The sequence below is a fragment of the Bombus vosnesenskii genome, unplaced genomic scaffold, assembly GCF_011952255.1.
Source record: "Bombus vosnesenskii isolate JDL3184/JDL3185 unplaced genomic scaffold, Bvos_JDL3184-5_v1.1 scf7180000013295, whole genome shotgun sequence".
Taxonomy (NCBI): domain Eukaryota; kingdom Metazoa; phylum Arthropoda; class Insecta; order Hymenoptera; family Apidae; genus Bombus; species Bombus vosnesenskii.
In genome coordinates this window covers 682,403-702,318 of record NW_022882946.1, presented here as the reverse complement: position 1 = coordinate 702,318, position 19,916 = coordinate 682,403, and the positions used below count along the sequence as shown (strand labels likewise).

At 43.2% G+C, this 19,916-nt stretch overlaps 1 protein-coding gene across 3 annotated transcripts in view; it reads left to right on the top strand.

Annotated features, from left to right (window-relative positions):
• Window positions 1-8,883: 8,883 nt before the first annotated feature.
• Window positions 8,884-19,916, top strand: part of LOC117233276 (A disintegrin and metalloproteinase with thrombospondin motifs 7-like) — a 56,980-nt gene continuing 45,947 nt past the window's right edge. For 2 of the 3 annotated variants that reach the window (XM_033493410.1, XM_033493412.1), the window contains exons 1-2: window positions 8,884-9,854; window positions 18,793-18,974. In XM_033493410.1, coding sequence (XP_033349301.1) covers window positions 18,890-18,974 — 85 coding nt within the window. In that variant the 5' untranslated portion in view covers window positions 8,884-9,854; window positions 18,793-18,889. The remainder of the gene's footprint in view (window positions 9,855-18,792; window positions 18,975-19,916) is intronic. The other variant, XM_033493411.1, reaches the window with a different exon arrangement.

The following is a 19,916-nucleotide window of genomic DNA, read 5'->3' as shown; positions in this document are numbered from 1 at the left end:
ATCGATCAAGATCTTTCGTTTCTTCGGCACTCGTAAGTGCACAAAAAACTAAACGAAAACTTTGTCACCTTAACTTGCCTCGTTTCCAGCGTGACGCTCCTATTTCATCCCCAACCCTGTATCAATCCAAACCCGACAACTTCAAGGCCTAGTTATTCGGTTCTCGTGTCCCTAAACTTTAATCATCGATCGAACCAAGGGCAAACTTATTGCAACGGGCAAAAAGGCGCAAGTTTTCGAAACGAGCGACGCAATACGATCGTCCCTGGTTGTTCCGTTCGGCAAAGGAAAATCCTCGATGACACGGTCGAGAGAGCGGAAGAACGAAAGAACGTGCCGGGAAAGTTATGGGACATTTGTTAGCGAGATGCCAAACTCGGACAGTCAAGCGAGACAGGCGAAAGACAAAGAGCGAGAACAATTCGATCGGATCAGGTCGGACGAAATGGTCGACTGGACAAACGGTTCGCGTGGTAGAGTGCATCGAGCTGAGGATTTCCTAGCCGAAACGTGGTAACCGTGACAAGCTGCTAGTGCACTTACCTACCATGGTATACGTTTGCACGTCCGTTGCCGTGTCCCTTCGATGGATCGGTGTCCGCGATCGCGATGATGCCGAAGAACGTCAGAAGTGCTTGGAATCCGTTCATGACAGGCTACTTTTTTCTGTGGATCTCGTGAACACTGCCGCGAAGCTGCGGAACAACGAAAACTTTGCGCAACTGTTTTCCTTTCACGGATAAATTCTGTATACAGATCCTTTCTCTATATATCGCCGGTGAAAAATTTCCACTCTTAATTCTATACGTTAAGCTAAAAACTAATTTTTCCCCGTTCTCATATATGTAGTTATACATCGTGTAAAAATAGAATACAGCTATATACTTGCTCGTCGAAGGTTAAACCGATTCTACGTACAGAATTTGATTTTTCCGTACGATCTTAATTAAGTGTGGTTGACCGTAGCTATTAGGTCGTTAATCGTAGCAATGCAAGATGGTCGTTGGAACGAACATTACGTCGATATTACGAAGCAACCTACGATACGTTTAAAAAACTGCCACCTTAAAACGACAAGTATTCGCAGCAGAAATTACAAGTTTCTTCTCCAGCGGAACGGAAACTTGTAATTTCTGCCGCAAATATCGCTCGTCGCTTGTCGTTTTAAAAAATATGCCTATATATTCTGATCCTTTTACCGATATTACAAGATGTGCTCGATGTTCGCAAACACGAAGATTCGTGAACGTTTGATCGCGATTTTGATCGCTACAGGCGAATAATTCGATTACGATTCGATAAAGGGAATTAAAGATGACTTGCTTGTACAGCGATATGAACGTACCCGACGTTCCAAAGAATTTGATGGACAAACTCGATAAACGAATTCGAGCTTAGGGCAGAGTCACCCGGTATATTGGCTACGTGCGCGGTTCTTCCAATGGTTATACTCGAATCGATCCAAATATGGATTCAATCAACCTTCGGATCGAACCTGATAGGTAGGTCAATTTTAGTTGACTTTTTGGTCGTGCTGGCCCAACCGAGATCAGCCCCCACCCGTTCTTTCCTCTGCTTTTGGTCGTCGCGATTCCATCATATCGCGTGCAGCAGTAATTGTTTCTCTTCATAATCGTTTATCATCGAATCGAATTATTATCGAATAATTCTCTTACTCTTCAACGTCAGAATTTTAAATCTTATCGCAACTGGACTCCATTCGTACGAAATTGAAATGTTTCGTTCGAATTATTGTAATTATTGTATTATGTGTAAATAGTCGTCGTTCAGTGTACGCGTTAACTATAAGCTCAAAGTATCCACGTCACAGGCAAAAATGTCATCGACGTTTCAATTGCCACGCGAAACCTATAGCGATCACGGTGATTTATAGCCAACAGAAAAATCGGCTTATCGACGCATCTTATTTAGCCATTTAGCTAATCCTGTAGGAGATCGGTGTAAACCTCGCTGTAGTTTTACTCGAGAATCTTCGTCGAGAAAGTCGTCCTCTTGACGTTGAAACAAAACGAGGAAATATAACTGGATAGATATATCTTTGGAGGTGTGTGGTTAAAGCTTCGGGGTGGTCCATTCTTGCCTGTCACTGCGGTTGTCAATGACAACCGGTCATTGGCCGGGGAATAATTGAGGTTGCCAGTCAAAGGAGCAGAAAAGGAAGACGCGCAAATTACCAGGATCGACCGGAAGCGTCTAGGATAAACTCGACTCGATGACTCGCAGACAAAATGTCCTGTCAGGCAACGTGTTTCGCTGAACGGGTTGCGCGCTGTTTCTCACTTTGTTTTCATTTTTAAAGAGATAGCGACACCGGCCATATATTCGACCAATATAAAGCAAAGAACCGCGACGTGTTCATCTCTAGAGCGAGCGTTCCTTATCGTTAGCGTGGCATTAGAAGGATTTCTTCTGTGGGCATGATACGGAACGAGATAAAAGAACGTCGTGCAGGGTGGCGATGGTAACGCAAAGTCGAAAAGCCGGCGAGAGTAATACGGAATGCCGACAGAATTGTCAAAGATAAATTGCGCTGGAATTTAATTGGCGGCCGCGCGTGCCGAACGCATCTATTGAATTTCGCAGACCGACGTAGCCCCCGTGTCTGTTTACTTTCTTCTAACACAGAACCGAACAAACAATCACGCGCGTTCAACGATCTGCTCTTTCCGTGACATTAATGTCGCATTCCGAATAATTCACCTTGTTGCCTGAATGGACGACAATGTGCATTCGATCGGTATGTACGAACGTCTACTGGAGAAAGACTATGACCGTAGAACGTGATTATCCGATTCAGAAAAGCCTAACCTACGATTACTGGTTAACGAAGAGTTATTAAAACGAAACGTATAATTCTTTCCTCGTCGTTTATAAGGATTTTTCGTTATTTTATTGTATTTATTTCTTATACGTGTATAAGATCGGTTTAAAGTCGATCGTGTAAGTATATTTTAAGCACCGAACGAACAACCCATCGTAGCATATGAAAATAAGTTTGCGGAAACCTTCGTAGTCTTACGATCGGTCTTAGGACTCGATCACCTAACTTTTGCATTTGTCGACGGAATCATAAATCGGTCATCGATAGTAACGCTTCCAACGTAGACCATTAGTATATGAAAAGAAACGGCAACAACACACACACACTCGTGTACAGACAAAATAGAATGGGAATGTAGCTCGATAAATCTTGCACAATAATCGATCGTACAGCTGGCTTGTCAAAGATCAATGAGCGAAGATTAAGAACCATCATCTTCTTCGTTACTCTGGAAATACCGGATAGTCCGATGTAAATTATTCTAATATCCGAGTTACCGTGTCTCTATAATTTTTTACGCTTAATAGATAACGCGTTCAAAAGTAAACGTGCATCTGTGAATGGTGTAAATCGCGTAGGTGTATACGAACGACGAGTCGAGCTGGTTTTTCGCACCTCCCTTTACAGGTCGTAAAGGTAGGTACCTGTTCTCTGCTTATTTGCTGTTACAACGTGGATTGCTTAGCAGACAGACGTTTTAACCAAAGATCAATGCCACGGATTCTAACAGCCTGCAGTCTAACGTTTAACGAACCAACGAAATATTCTCCCATCGCGTTTCTATTTACGAGCCACTTTACATCGATTTCCATTAGCTCTGGCTTCGCCAGCTTTTTCCGCCGAGATGCTGCGATAGATTTCCCCGCGTGTCGTGGGTTCGATTCCTCTTCATTGTTTCGATGGCGTGCTGTAAACGTCTACAGGTCGGCTCGCGGTTTTTACTATGTCGGAAAAAGCAGAAGAAGGACGATGTTAGAGAAGAAACGCTCCATGTAATAACGCATTGCCGCGTCAAACGGGTAATAAAATGTCTTCCTGTTGCTTTTTGCTCGTTATCCACCATTCCTTCAACAATTATATCGGATTACTAATCGAAGAGATAAATACGTTGGAAAGAAAAAAATGTTTAAACTCGTAAACTCTCGAGTTTATAAGTCGTTTACATTTATTACTGTTGTTGTAAAAGTAGAAGCGTATATACGGTGTCGATCAAATATATATTTGATCTGCGCAAATAAGAAAGCTTATATATAAACGCACGTCGTTGAAAGTTTTATCGCGCGATAAAAGAGACAACCGATCTACAAAATATCGATTGCTCCCTATTTCGTTACAATGTACAACAGATTTACGGAATATTTACAGAAAACTTTGAATTTTAGCGCAGTTTCATATCGATGAAAAGCAGCGTAAAATAATTTTAGAATTTAAACGCCAAGTACTGGCGTTTACGTATCTTTGAATTTAACTTCCAACGGCAAAGGACCTTCGAAAAAATCGCGTCATCTGGCGGCTGCAAATGGGTCTGACAGTTGGCGTGGCTTAAAAAAAATTTCGACAACCGAATGGGTCACGTTACCCTACTTGCAAGTATTTTACAGTCGATCGATTACTATCGAGCATAGGAACAGCATACGCGCACGAACAGGGAGTCAATGCATCCTGGCGAATACGCTCCGATAGACTCAATCAAACGTACGCCGACCGGTTGAAAATTAATTCGACGTTACGGTCGATCGTTTGTCATACGCGAGCGAACGAATCTTAGCTGGACTCGTTGCATTTCGTCGATTCGAGCGGAAACAACGTCGATCGTGGACCTACGGTGGGTGGCCCCGTGCGGCGCACTCTATCTTATTTATCTACGCTTACATTAGCCAATTTATTCGTGCCAATTTTTACTTATAAAAAATTAATCACGTCAGCTTCTTAACTTTCGAACCGAACAGAAAACTTGGAACGGAGGACAGGAAATTCTCCTATTTCCTACGATACAGCTTGTCTTAGCTCTTTCTAGTACTCTCTCGCTTCTAAGCAATTACGTAAATACTACCTTATAACTCTTTAATCGCAGGAAAATAGCAACAGTATCGAATCGTTATCTTTTTCTACGTCTACTTTGCTTCGAACGTACATTAAGATATACTTATACATCTAACAAAAATTCCAATACCGATAATTGCTATGAATATTGGTTACCCACGCATCGCGAAGCACGTTAAAATTCGAGATTCAACAAGTTCCTTTAAAAGTCTGAACCGCATTGGATCGCGTTAACGTATATACGAGTACGTCTGCTTAACGATCGACGTTTCATTCAGTTTGTTCCGGTTACACGCAGGAGTCGATAACAGATATTTTATCGTGTAACGTGTTTAATGCAATTTGAAGTACCGTGCGAGTGTATAATAAACGAGCCGGTGCTCCAGTTGATCTTGCACAGCTGCTGCCGGCGAAGGTCGTATCGATTCTAAAATCCACGGATGGTCGACCCACGCGAACGAGTTCGTGGGCCGCGTGAATAGCTACCAACCGCTTATTATCCAGAAAGTCGTTTCCAGGATCGTACATCTTCCGCGTGCAATTAGGAAGCCATTAGCTACCTGGCTTCAGAGTATCGCGTATTTCGATATTTTGGAATTTCCTGCCTTGTAATTTCCACCAAATGTCAATAATAGCGCTATACTCGCTATTTTGTCGGACTCGTACCGAACGAGCCGTGTTATTGATAAACTTTAGCAACATAGATTAACGAGTACTCGCTATCATCTACTACTCTACCTTTTAACATCGGAAACTCTACGTGTTTTCATCGAATCTCAAACAACGTTGCGTTCCCACATTTTCTATCTATTCATCCAGTGCTTCTTATATTTTTTTTAGGTCATTTTCCATTAACGTAGTTTCATAAAAAAGTCGTGTCCGCTATTCTTCTTGTATCCCCGATATCGAACGACTTGTAACTAGATAGAGAACGTTTCATCTTTTGAATTTAATAATCGCATTTGTAACCCCGACTTTTTTGCTTTAGTTCCTCGTACACGCTTAGCTCGCAACCGTGTTTAATTTCGAATCTATAAAAGATATATCTTATATATTTAGAAGCAAACCATCAAACCATTTAAATTTCTTAGCCAAATTTCGAAATAGTGAAAGGACGTCGGCGAATGACGATGGTACGTCCTTGTATGTTGACTATTGTATCGGACGTAATTGTCGCACACGGTATCGCGACGCAACGATGCGACGCGCTTTGAAACAGACGCCTTTCGATTTCATTTCGCATAGCTTCGTACAACGTATCGATTTCAGATTTCAGATTTCAGCGATTTTACTTGCTCTTTTACTACAGCCACAGTGTAATTGTCCGACCGATGGCGACGCAACGCTCCATTTGTAACCAGAACGTGTAAGACTTCATAAACTTTCTAAATCGTGAAAAAATTCGTGCTTTTAAACTATTGGAAAGATCTGCAGTGACAAATTTGCGGAGAATGATCATGCTGGGACCAGGAAGAGAATATTAAAACGATGGAATTTAGAAGGAGAGAGACACTCTAAGAGAAAAGAATTTCCTAGGAGTCGGGATAAATCGTCGCCTCGATGGAAAGATTACGCGGTGGACAAAGAGCAAAGTACAAAATGTTATAGAGCTTATAATTCGCTGTATGGTGCGACAAAAGGTACAGAGTATAAGTTGAAAATTGTAAATTTCACAGTGAAATTTCAGTTTGATCCTAAATCGGTAGAGTCAATCCTGTAAACACACCCGGAATATAATATGAAACTACGGGAACAGCGGTTTTTACTTTCCAAGAATCTTCGAAACTTCACCGACAAATCTTTGGCTCGAAGCAAGCTCCGCAAACAACGTAACACGTGTAGCCACGCAATCACCATGCGAGAAATTCTCCGTAATGGATTCGATATTTCAGAAGCAACAACGTAAAGCACAAACGGCAAATTGCCCAAAGGAATTTTCATAGATTACGAGACCGAAGGTTCGAACAGTTACGTGATAATCCGCAAAAAGAAGCGCCGTCTCAAGAACGGACGTTCGCTACAACAAGCATTTATTCTAAAACGCAGCGTTTCGATCGTGTAATCGCACAGCTACGATTAATTCTGTTGCAACAGGTATTTTTCTGACGCGGCTCTCGGGCGCTAGGAAAATTGCCCCACGTGGCCACCGTCGTTTCCATCCAGTCGCAGCCTTCTTGTAGGTAATCATATTCAGCCAGCATGGGATTCCTGAAATACGCAATTATCGTATCGAGTGGCGCGCTGTGCGTTCCAGCGGAAACGAGTACAACCGCGTGCTTAAAATTCGCCTGAACGCGACAGGGAAGCAAAACGTTCTTACGTTTACGTCGAAGGCGCCTCGCAGTTCCTTACTGACTTCGTTCGAACACGTATTGAAACGATTCGTAAACGCGTGCAACTGCGAGACAATTACCGGGTCAGCCTCGCACTGTCCGCACACAGCTTTAAGCTCTTTGTTTCTTACTGCGAACAACACTAAGGATTTCGATAGGGAGAAGCTTAGAAATGAAAGAACAATGTTTATTTCAATTGGTGCAATATAGAATGAAAGTTGGTAGAAAGTAGAGTGAACAGAGGATTCTAGCTGTTCGAGTAACGTCCGTTTAAACATACAAGCACACGAGCGATACGAGCCATGCAAATAGAAGATTGTAGGAGCCGAGCTAACGTTGTCAAACAGAATAGGCTCGTTTGAGTCGCGAAGATGGCAAAAGATCACGAATAACTAAAATTTCTTTTAAGTAATTTTACGCTAATACGAAAAATAATGCGGCGACAGAAAGACAGATCGATCGTTCCCTTCGATTAATTTATAACTTCACAGGAAAAACGACACGGACGACGCGCGCGCGTTCGCAACGGACTCGAGTAAAGATGTCCGCGAGGAAAAGGGAGGAAAGTTCGCGACACGCCACAGATTTTGTGCGCACGCAACGGCTAACGAGTAACACGAATTACGGGTAAAACAAAAGAGAAGGAAATTCGAAGGAGAAACGGTCGAGCGGAGAATGGTCCGGAGGTAGGCAGGTAGAAAAAAACGGAAAGAGGAGGGGAGAGAGAGAGAGAGAGCTAGCAAGGTACATGTTCGCAACATGTGACACGAATAAAGGCGGTGAGTACCGGACGAATGAAGCAAAGGATGAAACGAGGAGAGAACAAAGCCCGAGAGATTGGGAGAAAGGGTAGGAATTTCGCAATGGGCCGAAGTGACGCGCTGGAATAAACATAAATTAGGAAACACGATGTTGCAAAAGAACGGATGACAAGGATGGGACAGGACGGGATCGGTGTGGCGCCGTAGCAAAAGGGCAAAAGCTTGGAAAGAAGCAAAGGTTCGAGTAAATAAAGTCGCGTCGCAGGAGCGCGGCGAGAAGTAAAGGGAGACAGATTCCTCCGGCGCAAGGAGATCGAGGAGGCACGAGACGAAAGACGAAATACGCGAAAGAAGGAGAGTCAACGTCATGGGAGAGGGTACGTACGAGGTAGAGCGAGGAGACGAAGAGGGAGAAAGAAACGGACAAGAGACGGAGACGATAAAAAGAGCAACGGATAGGAAGAGGTGGCGAGGGAAATGGTGGAAGCGGGGGGGTGGGCAGGAGAGCGGGAGGGGCAGAGGAAGAGAAAAAGAATGAGCGAGAAAAAGAGAGAAATAGCAAAGGGGAGGGAGAGTAGTCGACGGAAAACGGGTCCACGGCTGGGTGGAGGAACTAGTCTTACCTAGTAGATTGCCCTGTCTCGGTTCTCGGTCCGTGCTTTTGCGGCCGTCCAAGGTAGGAGGGAACCTCAGAGTTCTCTCTGTTAAACGTAACTGAGCCAAGGAGGAGACGAAAAGAGAGGAGAGATCGAGCCGCGTAGTAGTCGGCGGACGTAATCCGTGTATCGTACGTATATAAGTAGATAGAAGCCGAGCCGAGAGAGTCTGGTACATACGTACATACATACATATGTATATATATACATATATATGTGTATATATATGTATACATAGGTGGTCGGGGGCGGGCGGGAGGAAGCGAGCGAGCACAGGGCCAGCTGATCGAGGAGAGAAAACGAGACGGAGAAACGGCGAACAGGGATACGGAGCGGAGAGGACCATGTATACGTAGCATCGGAAGAGTGTACCACCAGATCGCTAGTGTTGTGACGGCAATCGTGCCCACGACTTCTCCGTTGGACCCGACATCCGTGTTCCGTCATTTCTGTCCGTTCCCCGCCCCTCCTCTCTCTCTCTCTCTCTCTCACTCTCTCTCTCTCTCTCTGTCTCTCTCTCTCTCTTTCTCGTTCCTATTCGCTCCGTTTCCGTCTCCTTACCTGTCTCTCCACTTCCTTCTATCGCCTCTGCCCGTCTGTCACTGCAATATCTCTTCCCCTTGCGACTATTATCCACCTTCTTTACCCCTCCCTCCGATTTCCTTCTCCGTTTTCCACCCTCCTGTTGATCGTCACACCCACCGTTTCCACCACCTTTGTACCCTTTTTCCCTCGCGTCGCGCCGGTTTCTCTCGTTCGCGATTCTTTTCCTTCGCTTCTGTGTTTCTCTGTCGATTTCTTCCCCCACCCCTTACTGCTGCCGTCTAGCTGACAGCGGTCCCTCACGCTGCCCCCACTCGCGCGTATCGGGCCCTCCTACACAAGCGCCTTTCGAGGCGCGTGTTTTCGTGATCCACATAGCCACTTCCGGCGAAAAGTGAACTGTTGGGTGATGAACCGGTGAGCTGATGAACCGCCGCCGCCGCCGCCGTCGCCGCCGCCGCCACCGCAGCCACCACCACCACCACCACCACACACGAACGTTCAAAAGGAGGTGACCGCGGGGGAGGTACGGCCTGCTCCCAGTGCCAAGAGGTATCCGGTGTGTCGCATCCTCGTCGCAATCGCTTCGTGTGAAGAACGTGCGCGCAGGTGTTTCGGAATAGTGTACCGCACCATCGTTACCACGTGTCCATCGGGACGATACGATTCGCCACGGGTATGTACACAACCCTGCAAACTTTCCCATAGTTTCCCGATTTCTCAGTGGGATAGTAACGTTTCAGAAACGCTCGAAGCAGAGGCAATATCTATTTTTTCTATAATCGATCGCACGTCTATTTTTGAATCGTAAGGTGAAAATTTCGATTTTTGCCGGTCCATCTCTCAAGTAACACGTCGCAGTTGTCCGCTCGATGAAAGTCGAAAGCGAAATATGGAAGATTCTTTTTTTACCCGTGTATTTTTCGTAATTATTAAGTTGCAAGAATATTTTGCGTGCGCGAAAAGGAGACGAGTAGGAGTAATTTTTCACCGATGGTCTTACGAATTATTACTTTTAACGTATGATCGTTTGAAATTCAAATGCTATTTAAATCTAAGTACGTGCGACGTTTTAATATTAAAAAGCATTCGAACGTAAAAATTTGTAAAACCCATCAAATCGTGATTGCGAACCAAAAAATTAAATTTATCGATGTAACGTTCGTCACTCGGTAATGACACGTCAAATACTTTCAACGCGTCGTTAAATTTCTTTTGCAAAGATTAATTTCATCGATGCGGTTTATTTTTCGATCGCGCTGCCTGATAATATTAAAAAATTACACTCGACAAAGTTAATTCATCGAATCCTGACGTCGATGTGTTCATTAAGCCGCTTTGCAGAAAATATACCGGCGGAAATTAAAATCTTTTAACGCGGATCGAACGACGCGCGTCGCGTAGCCAGAGAGTCGCGTTTAAATAAATCACGTCGTCGGTCGCGTTTTGCAAAAAGCGAAATTATACGATAATTGGATAAAACATCGAAGAGAGGGGAGACAAAATCTGTTATCGCGTTGTATTAAGCGGTGCGTACAATGAAACTGGAATTACCGTAGCAAGTGGTAACGTTGAACTGTTGCGAACGAACGAGGTCTTTTCGTTTGACCAAGTTCCAACTACGACGTTATGAATTCAATTAACAGTTTCGAATACGCGAATTGCCGACGGCAAAATGAGTTCGATAGACGAATTTTCTCTCCGGTTACTTTTCAAATCTAACCTCTGAATAAACTCCTCTAAGAGGAATCGATTAACTTTGCAGTTTGGCTTTGATTGTTGAAAAATTGACAGAGTTACCGTGGAAATCTCGTGGATACGCAAACGACGGGGCGTGAAAGGTGCGAAACTGTGGAGATTTTTCAAGAAAATCGAGCGGCGAGGTTTGGTAGCAACTGGTTCCCGCAACTCCTCGTGACTCGCGTGATTTATCGCGTGCAAAAGTGTCAACAGAGTAAACCGTGTCGTCGATTCAACGTTGTTGCACTGTGGGGGCACGCAATTAATCAGGAATCTGAAAATTATCGACAGAGTTATGGATATCCTTTGTACACGGTTGGCCACTTGCCGCGGCACAGGATTAATTTCAAGCTGAAAAGCAACTGCCGTCGGCTGCCGCTATATTTGTTGTTTGCTTATTTGGTAATCGCTCGCCGGGATTACCTCGTTACACAAGAATAACGAAAAAGAAAGTGCTCTGGTTAAATAAGCCGTTAACGAGCATGCCATTCAGCCTGCAAAAGTATAACCGATTAATTTTATGGATGAACATTGTAATTACCATCTACGTTTCATTTTACTCCACCGATCCCCGAACAACCTTTTAATTTCATTATTAAAGGCCCACGACGCAGTAAAGTGAAGATGTTAACGTTGATGATACATCCGTAAATAAGCGAACATGAAATCACCGAGTACCTACATATGTGTATGTATGTATGTATGTATGTATGTGTGTATATATGGTTGTGTCTTTTTCGAAGCGATATTCGAGCGAACGTCGCCCCACGCTGACGATGAGTTGACACGAATGTTAACGAATGTTTACCAATTTTCATGAATACTCGTGCACGATAATTAAACGAAATTTCCACGCATTCGAAACTTCACGACCATAGAAGTTACTAGTATCGATCTTAGCTATGTCTGTTCTTCTTAGGTTAGTTAGGTAGTAGGTACAGTCGCGATATCGTGCGTTAACGATGCTTGCTGTTCATCTGGTGTCGAATATTATCGATGTTTAGAACAAAACACAAAGCAAGAAATTAATTGGGAAGTCAAGAAGAACGTTTGCACTGGAAAATAGTAAATTGCCATTAAAGTTTAACAGATTTAGCTAAGTATAAAATTCTCCAAAATGTATGCTGCTTCGTATTTCAAATTTTTTAACGAGGCTAATTGATAAAAACAAAATACTCCAAAAAGAAACACAGACGAAACGAGACGCAGACATTCGAACGGTTTCTTGAAACTTTCTTAAATTTTCGCGAAAACCGCGTAAAGATTCGTTCGATTACCAACATATCGGCGTACGATAACAGTCGCGTACGATTCTCGTAAATTATCGAACGAAATTATCGAAGAAATTCTCGACATAGCCATTTCCCGAACGATGCCTCGAACGAATCTTCAACTCGATTTATTTCAGTTTATATTATACATGCCAGTACGTACGTCGAACGCAAAACGTCCATAGAGGACACTAGATCTTTGTCCATAAACGACGACTCACGCCGATTTTAACTCGTAAACTTATTCGACCACGCTGTTTCGCGCGCCGCGCCGTGTCGCATCGCGACTACCACGAAGTTTATCGACGCACGTTTACGTGACTCGCGTTACTTACTAGAATCGATAATCGAAACGCCAGATATATAAGATTGACTAATTAAAATTTCTTCCAAACGACGATCCACGATCCTTTTCACTTTTTTAAACGGATTTAAATCGTTCGCGGATCTCGTACGTTTATCAACGTGTTGATACACGCCAAATTAGTCTCGGTTAATAATATCGTTGGCAAGTGAATCGCGATGATACGTCAATTTTTTTTTCTTTTTTTTTTTTTTAATATATAGAAGAGAAGAACAATTTCACTGAGAACGGAAAGCGCAACCTCAGTAAACGGATCCACCTATGACACGGGGACGATTTTCGTTACTCGGCTCGTTCAACAAGTCGCTATAAACCGAGTTCGGAACGTGAGATAACGATCGGAAGAAAATTACAGCGAACGTACTGACGTTCTGTTCGTTTGACGACGCGTTACAGGAGGAACTTCCTATGTACGTCCGACTCGTCCGCGTTTTGTACGCCTTTGTATCGTTACAATGGAGAAACATGCTTTTGTTCTCGCAACGGTTTCGTGTGATTCGGATTTAAGACAATTAAGAGTATTTAAGACTGCTTGTGGCGCAGACGCGCGCATATAGGAAATGCCGCCTTAACTCGGATACGTTGAACGCGTCGCAACGCTACACCGCGCCGCACCGCGCCGCACCGCACCGCACCGCACCGCACCGCACCGCACCGCACCGCCGCTCTTTAACGCGAATCTTTGCCATTAATTGGAGTACAGAAGCTTCCGCGGAAAGTTTCTTGTGGCTATTCGCGCTAGCGAGGCGTCTTAGAGTTTTCTCGGTGGCGTTTCCGCCAACTTTTCCGGCAATTAATGGCGCGACGTGGCAGAATTTTTTGCGAAAGCCCCGCGAGGCAACCCTTTTACGAAATAGGTTAATGTCTCGTTTCGAGTAAAACCCGTGATTATCGCATACCTGTCGGACTAATCGTTGCGGAGCAGACGCTTTCCTCGCGTTGTTACGTTGTTACGCGGTAATAATAACGTAAAAGCAGACAGTGGAGGTTCTCGTCAAGAAGGTTGCATATCGAATCCGGGGGCAACGAATTATTATATATCGCAGTTAATGATCGTGTTGTTTGGAGAACGAAGGGAACCGTGCAATTATTAAATCGTTAAGGTGAACCGTACCTACACGAACGGGCTACGGACATCCTATAATACCACCGGCTTTCCACTTGTTCTTAAATTATCGTTAACATGTAACGTAATTTCTACCCTCTGTGGCCGATCGCACCGACAATTTTCCACTCTACTCGACAAATAAAACGCTGCCTGGTTCGTGTACGTGCGCTCGATGCGCAATGAGAAACTACCGGCTGAAATAATTAGTTCTTTCGCGTGTATGAACATGTGCCAGGAACGTAAGCGTTTTTACCTTTAAAGTAACCTACTCGTTTGGTGTAATCTATAAATCTGGTAACAAGGTGCGCAGTGGTTAATGGAGCAAAGGAACAAACAAACTATACTCTAATCTATGGAGTTTCGTGGCAAAGTGTAAAGTACCTTCGTATAACATTTTTATCGATCGCCCTTTAAATTAACTTCCTTCCAAGAGATTCGTAACAACTTAATTTCCAACGTATTTTCTTCTACTAATTGGGGGCTTTTATTTTCTCTAATGCGGCAAAATTCTAGGTAACTGTAGCGATCTCTCTGTAAGAAAGCGCGGTTAAACGTCAACGCCGATATTTCTGTCTTTATGAAATTCTCGTTTCTTCGGTTAAATGGGTAAATCAAAGGGTCCGATATCATAGAAATTATAATCTCGAAACTCGCACGATATCTCGTTAATACGACACGAAAAAGGAGTGGAACTCGTGCACCACGTTTAAGCTTTATTTCGTCGTAATACACAGACGGATCCCAGATTTCGTTCATACAGCGTAAAGAACGAACGACACGCGGATTCTTTTGCTTCGTGTTAACGTGTTTACAGGTCGAAATAATTGTATACGTGCGCACAATAAACATCGCATATATTACGCGTGTGAAATTCGCGTGTTATATCTTAGTCGGTGACCAACCGTGTTACGCGTCGACATAAATTCGTCGAAATAAAATTCCTATTCGAGATACTTCTGTACTGCGTCACGGACGTTACGGCAAAAAAAAATGCTAAAGCTCGTCGATTTTGCATCGTCGCGATCGATGGAATCGATGTCTATAACTTTTTATACAAATTCGTCGAGTCTCTGACAGACTTTGAGGAAGCTCTTGGAAAGGCGCGTCCCGAAGGAAGGGGGCGTTACGGCACACCATCGAGCAGTCGTGATTAATTTGAAAACGTAAATAACCTTTCTGTTCTACTCCGATCCATCACTCGGAAAACAATGAATCCTGGCGTGGTAGCGGCGCCTCGACCGATGCATGCGCTTTGTACTCGCATACCTGCTATAAATCACGCATGAATATTTAGTCGACAACCTGGTCGTCACTGATCCTCGCGATAGACAGACGCACGCTTAAAGTCCACTCACGTTTCGTCTATTCATTCTTTCTTCGAAGCTTACGTTTGAACGCAATGCTCGTTGAAATTTGGTAAAAAGCAGTACATCGCTGTTGTATTAATCGACGCATGCGTCGTACAGTAGTTTCCGTATTTTCCGGATTTCCATTTCGTTTCATTTCCACCAATAGTTTCCATCCGCGTTTTTCTTCGAGAATTTTAATAATCTTACGTATATCGCGACGTTTATCGTCGAGGCATCTCGTTTTTTTCGGTCGGCGACATACGAATACGCGTCGCCGAATCGACGAAGAATTTCGTTGTTGTCGTTTCGTATCTGTGGCATAAATTACGTCGAAGCCGTCGTATATTTTATTACTCGAACGTTATATAAATTGGTCGGGCGTAAATTAATTTGAGAATTTTACCAAAGGGAAGGCGAGGTAGGATTCTTTTCGTTGTGGCTGCAAGCTGCCACGCCGCCAACGACGACATCGGCGACGAGACGAGCAAAGTGGAGAACGGCGAATGTAAAGGATAAAAATGCGGGAATGAGAAACGAGCTTTTACGAGGGGAATTCAAGTAAAAAGAGAAGAAGGACGGATAAGTTGATCAGGCTTCGTTGAAAGGAGGATTGTAAAGTACGGCACCGCAATTGTAGTCTGACACGGAGTGGCTTCATTATCATTGCCCGGAGCACTACGTCCCTGTGATTCGTGCATCCTCTTCTTACGTTTCATCGATATTAATTAAATTTCTGTATTCACGTTCCATGGGCATCCTTATTATGCCCACAGAAATGACGTGAAACGTCTGATCTCCGCGAACGCAAATCAGCTGAGAAATACATTTTCGAAGAAACTCGTAAAAAGAAGAAAGAGAACGTTTTTCCGTGGTTTTCTTCTAAATTAAAAACGACGTATTACATTCATAGGTGAAAAATATGCGACGCGTCCTACTATAACAACGGTATAGGATCGCCGTTCTTTACTTGTCCGTATGCTGTCAATTTTTTGTCACGTACACTTTCAACACCGTATACAGAAACAATGGCGTGCATAATGCGAGCATAAACAATTTCCAGCGTGTACGATCGGCTTGCACAACGATCGTGATAGTTGCACTCCTTCCGTCCGGAATAACTCGAACGCTCCAGCTCTCAACAGACTGTCAATTAACTATCATTAACATTGGTGAATTAGTCGGAGGCGAGCGTCGATATATATTCGTAGGAGTAAATCCCGTTCGAACGAGTGCGTTGGTTATTCCGCTTATTCCCTTTCTCTATCCTTCCTTCTCGCTTTTTCTCTCGCGCCTCTTGCCCGAGCGTACGCATTTTCACACGCGCTTACCCACGCGCTTTAACATTTACTCGAATGCATTTCCGGTACCTCTCACTTCGTGAACCGTTTCCTTGCGTTGTCGTCATCGTCATCGTTGTTATCGTCGCTGTGATTCACGTTAACTGCTTCTTCTTGACTCGTCAAAGATCGCTTACATTTTTCTTATGTAATTCGTTCAAAAATAATTTGATCGCAGATTGAAAAATAGATCTTACGGATCAGTGGATCTCAAGGTATACTTTTAATAGCGACAATAGGACGCAATAAACTTCGAGAGTCGATCAAATCGTCCGAACGTCTCCATTATGTACCTGTATTCGCAAATTACGCCGATAGAACGCGTTTATTTGGCCATTGTTCAACGACGCGAAGAACGGACGAAAGGACTTGAAATTCTCGCGATGAAAATGGAAACAAAATTTCATATCGAACGAAAATATTTTGAGACGTACGTGATTATAAAAGTCACGTCTACCGCTGGTAGACGGTACAAGTAGAAAAACACGAGAGATAGAAAAAAGATGGCCCTCTATCAGATAGAAGTCTCATTGTATTGGCACATGTGAGACAATTTCTCATCGAGTTCGAGCGACGCCGCATCGTTAATTTCCGATGTGTGCGTCATATCATACGCGTGACAACTCAATTCGGACGGCAAGAGACGCTTTAAACCCGCGCCTCTCTTATAAATATTCCACGGTCGCGGTCGATGCGAACAAAACGCTTGTTTAAACCCTCGCGTTTAACGAGTTTCGGAGGAAAATTTTCATCGGGGTGAAACAATACCGCTTATTGATCAAATTTCGATCGAACGAAGAACTGCATAAAGTCGTCGATCGATCTGGCTAGGGACTCCCATAACGAGAGGAACATGTTATCGTTATGAGAGTTATCGTCGCTTCCAGAAACCAATGAATCGTGTACGGATTAATAAGGTGAATAATTATACTCCATTTTCGATTAGAGGGAACGAAGCGTTGTAACGATTCGACGAAATTCAAGGAATTATTGCGCACGTTTAAATCAAATTCACGTAGGTTTAGACTAAAAAAGACATGCCGTTTTACATCACATATAAATGTTACAAAAACACTGTTATGACTTCTTTCTTTGCATGGAGAAATTTCGGTGGCCGTGTGATTTAAATAATCAGATAATAATAAATTTAAATTGTCAATCGGTTGAAATTTTTCCTTTGACTCGCGTACCCAAAGCGACAAAATTATAGACTTTAATAAAGAGGCTGGTATGGTATGCGACGTGAAACACCACGACTCGTACGTGCATATGATCAACTCTTGTTCTAATTAACAACTCTCACAGAAGGATCGTAGTCACCGCTTGCTGAGAAATGGAATACCGAAAGGGTTTGGGGAAATCAAAGTCAGTTGATTAATCCTCTGTCTCTGTCTACGAAATCAGTAAATTAGTCTCTCGGGAATACCTTTCAACGCGAACGAGCTTCCGATGTATTTGCATGGCAATTAACAACATTTATTTCTTCACACCCTGTTCATTTACTGACCAACTTACACAACAATCCCAGGATTGTTCTTCCTGTAGTTTGTTTTACATTTCCAGTTTTACTTATTGCGTCGATTCGACGAATAAACGTAGCTCGAGCCGCCTTACGGTCAGCATCTAACAATCGTCGTTCGATCCGTGCTATCCGTGTAACTGAATCGAAGGAAAACTTCCAACGATAATTGCGTTCGAAGAGACACATAAGTCGGAATGTAAGGTAAAGCCGACTATTCAGCGTGGGACTGTAAGAAAGGGTCAGTATAGCTGCCGAGTGCAATCATGGGGTTGGCCATGGTTCGTCGAAATCCGATTACCATAATTACCCAGCGTTACTTGTCGGACCATGAAAATCTAGCGTAACAAGGTTTATACCTTAGGTCAAAGCTGCTGCAAAAGCATCCCGCAGGCTTTTCCTTAGGTACACCGGCACTGCGAAGTTCAGCTTTAATTCAGCTCGATTCGTGCATGTTTTCGCCTCACAGATTACTTTTCTTGTTATTTCACGAGACGTTTCGTAAAACGTAAACGAACCACGCCGTCGACGAAATAATAGAAAATGTTCGCCAGAACGTTTATTCAGAAATCGACCGAGTTTTCTGGTTACAATCCTTCCAATACCGAACCACTTGCGCAAATATCTTTATGCAAAACGCTCTTACAAGGATTAAACACGAACCCTTAAACGTTTTATCGTCCGACATTCTCTCAATTCTCTCGAAAATCTCAGTCGTTGGTTCGGCTCGCTAGCTATCAACCTCGAAATCCAGGGAACCGGTAAGTTTGCCAAATTACGACTCGAGGATAAGATCGCGCAAATAAGGTTTTGTCAGGCGTTAAAAGTATTCCTTGGTTCTTTTCACACTGCTAATCGTTGCCTGATAAACACACATGATGGCTCAGAAAACATTTCGTAAAACGATCTCTTTGTATTTATTGCAGGTCAAAGAACGACGACGCGACATAAAGAGTGGAAGCTTGACCACGGATTGACCGTCGTGTACTTATTTGAAGGTGCGCTGCCGGTCTGATCGCAATCATGCACTATTCACTGATGCTTCAGACGTTTATCGTTATCGTGCATATCGTGCCTGAGGTCCTTCTCCATCGGCCGAATGTCAGGGGTGAGTTTGAAAGTCACGCTCGATCGTGTATCGGGACGATAAAACAGGGAGTGAATTATGCATGATATTATTCCTTTTATCGACTGTACAAGAATTTTTCTATCGTCTTAAACGAAATAGACTCGTATACAGTACCCGTACATTCTATGATTCATTTCCTATACTAGTCGAATTTTAAATATATAATATTGGGTATATTAACTGGTACACTCTCGGGAATAATTAAACAAACGCTTAGGTCTATAGCTTTAATTACGTCTACGTATAACGTTTAAAACGCATATATATATACACATATTTCGAATATTTAAATAATTTATACGTAGTTGCGAAACAGTTATGATTTTGCGTAGCATATATATCGTGCTATCGATTCCATCATATTTCCGATGTAAAGATATTACTGTGGCAAAATTCATCGAATTTCATCTTTGAATGTCAAAGGTAAGAGCCACAGAACTATACTTTTTATACTAGCGTTGCGTTGTAGCAATACAGGAGCTAGTAGATTTTTAGGAAATTAACGGTGACAAAAGTTTGAATGAACGATTACGTGGATTGGTCGTTCGCTGTGCCGGAAATTCGCATCGTGTCGATATCTCGATAATATCGGTGTTTCTGATAACTAGGCGTATTGAAATTACAATCGATCGTACGTCTAACGGTGGCATTCGAAATATTTATTGACATAACTAAGGAACACGTGGTGTCTCTAAAAATGTTACCACAACGAGCGTAAATAAGGCGATAATTAGCATTATTAGAGTATCATTCCAATGGTTCGCGCAACACTTCCACCTTTCTCCTAGTATTCCGAGGTCCGTTTAATCTCTGTCTTCGTTTTCGTCTTTAGATCGTAACTCGACACTATTTGTACACTTAACAGAAGCACCTCCAGCGAAGGCGAGATTTCGTGCACGTCGACGACTGAGCTGAGCGTGA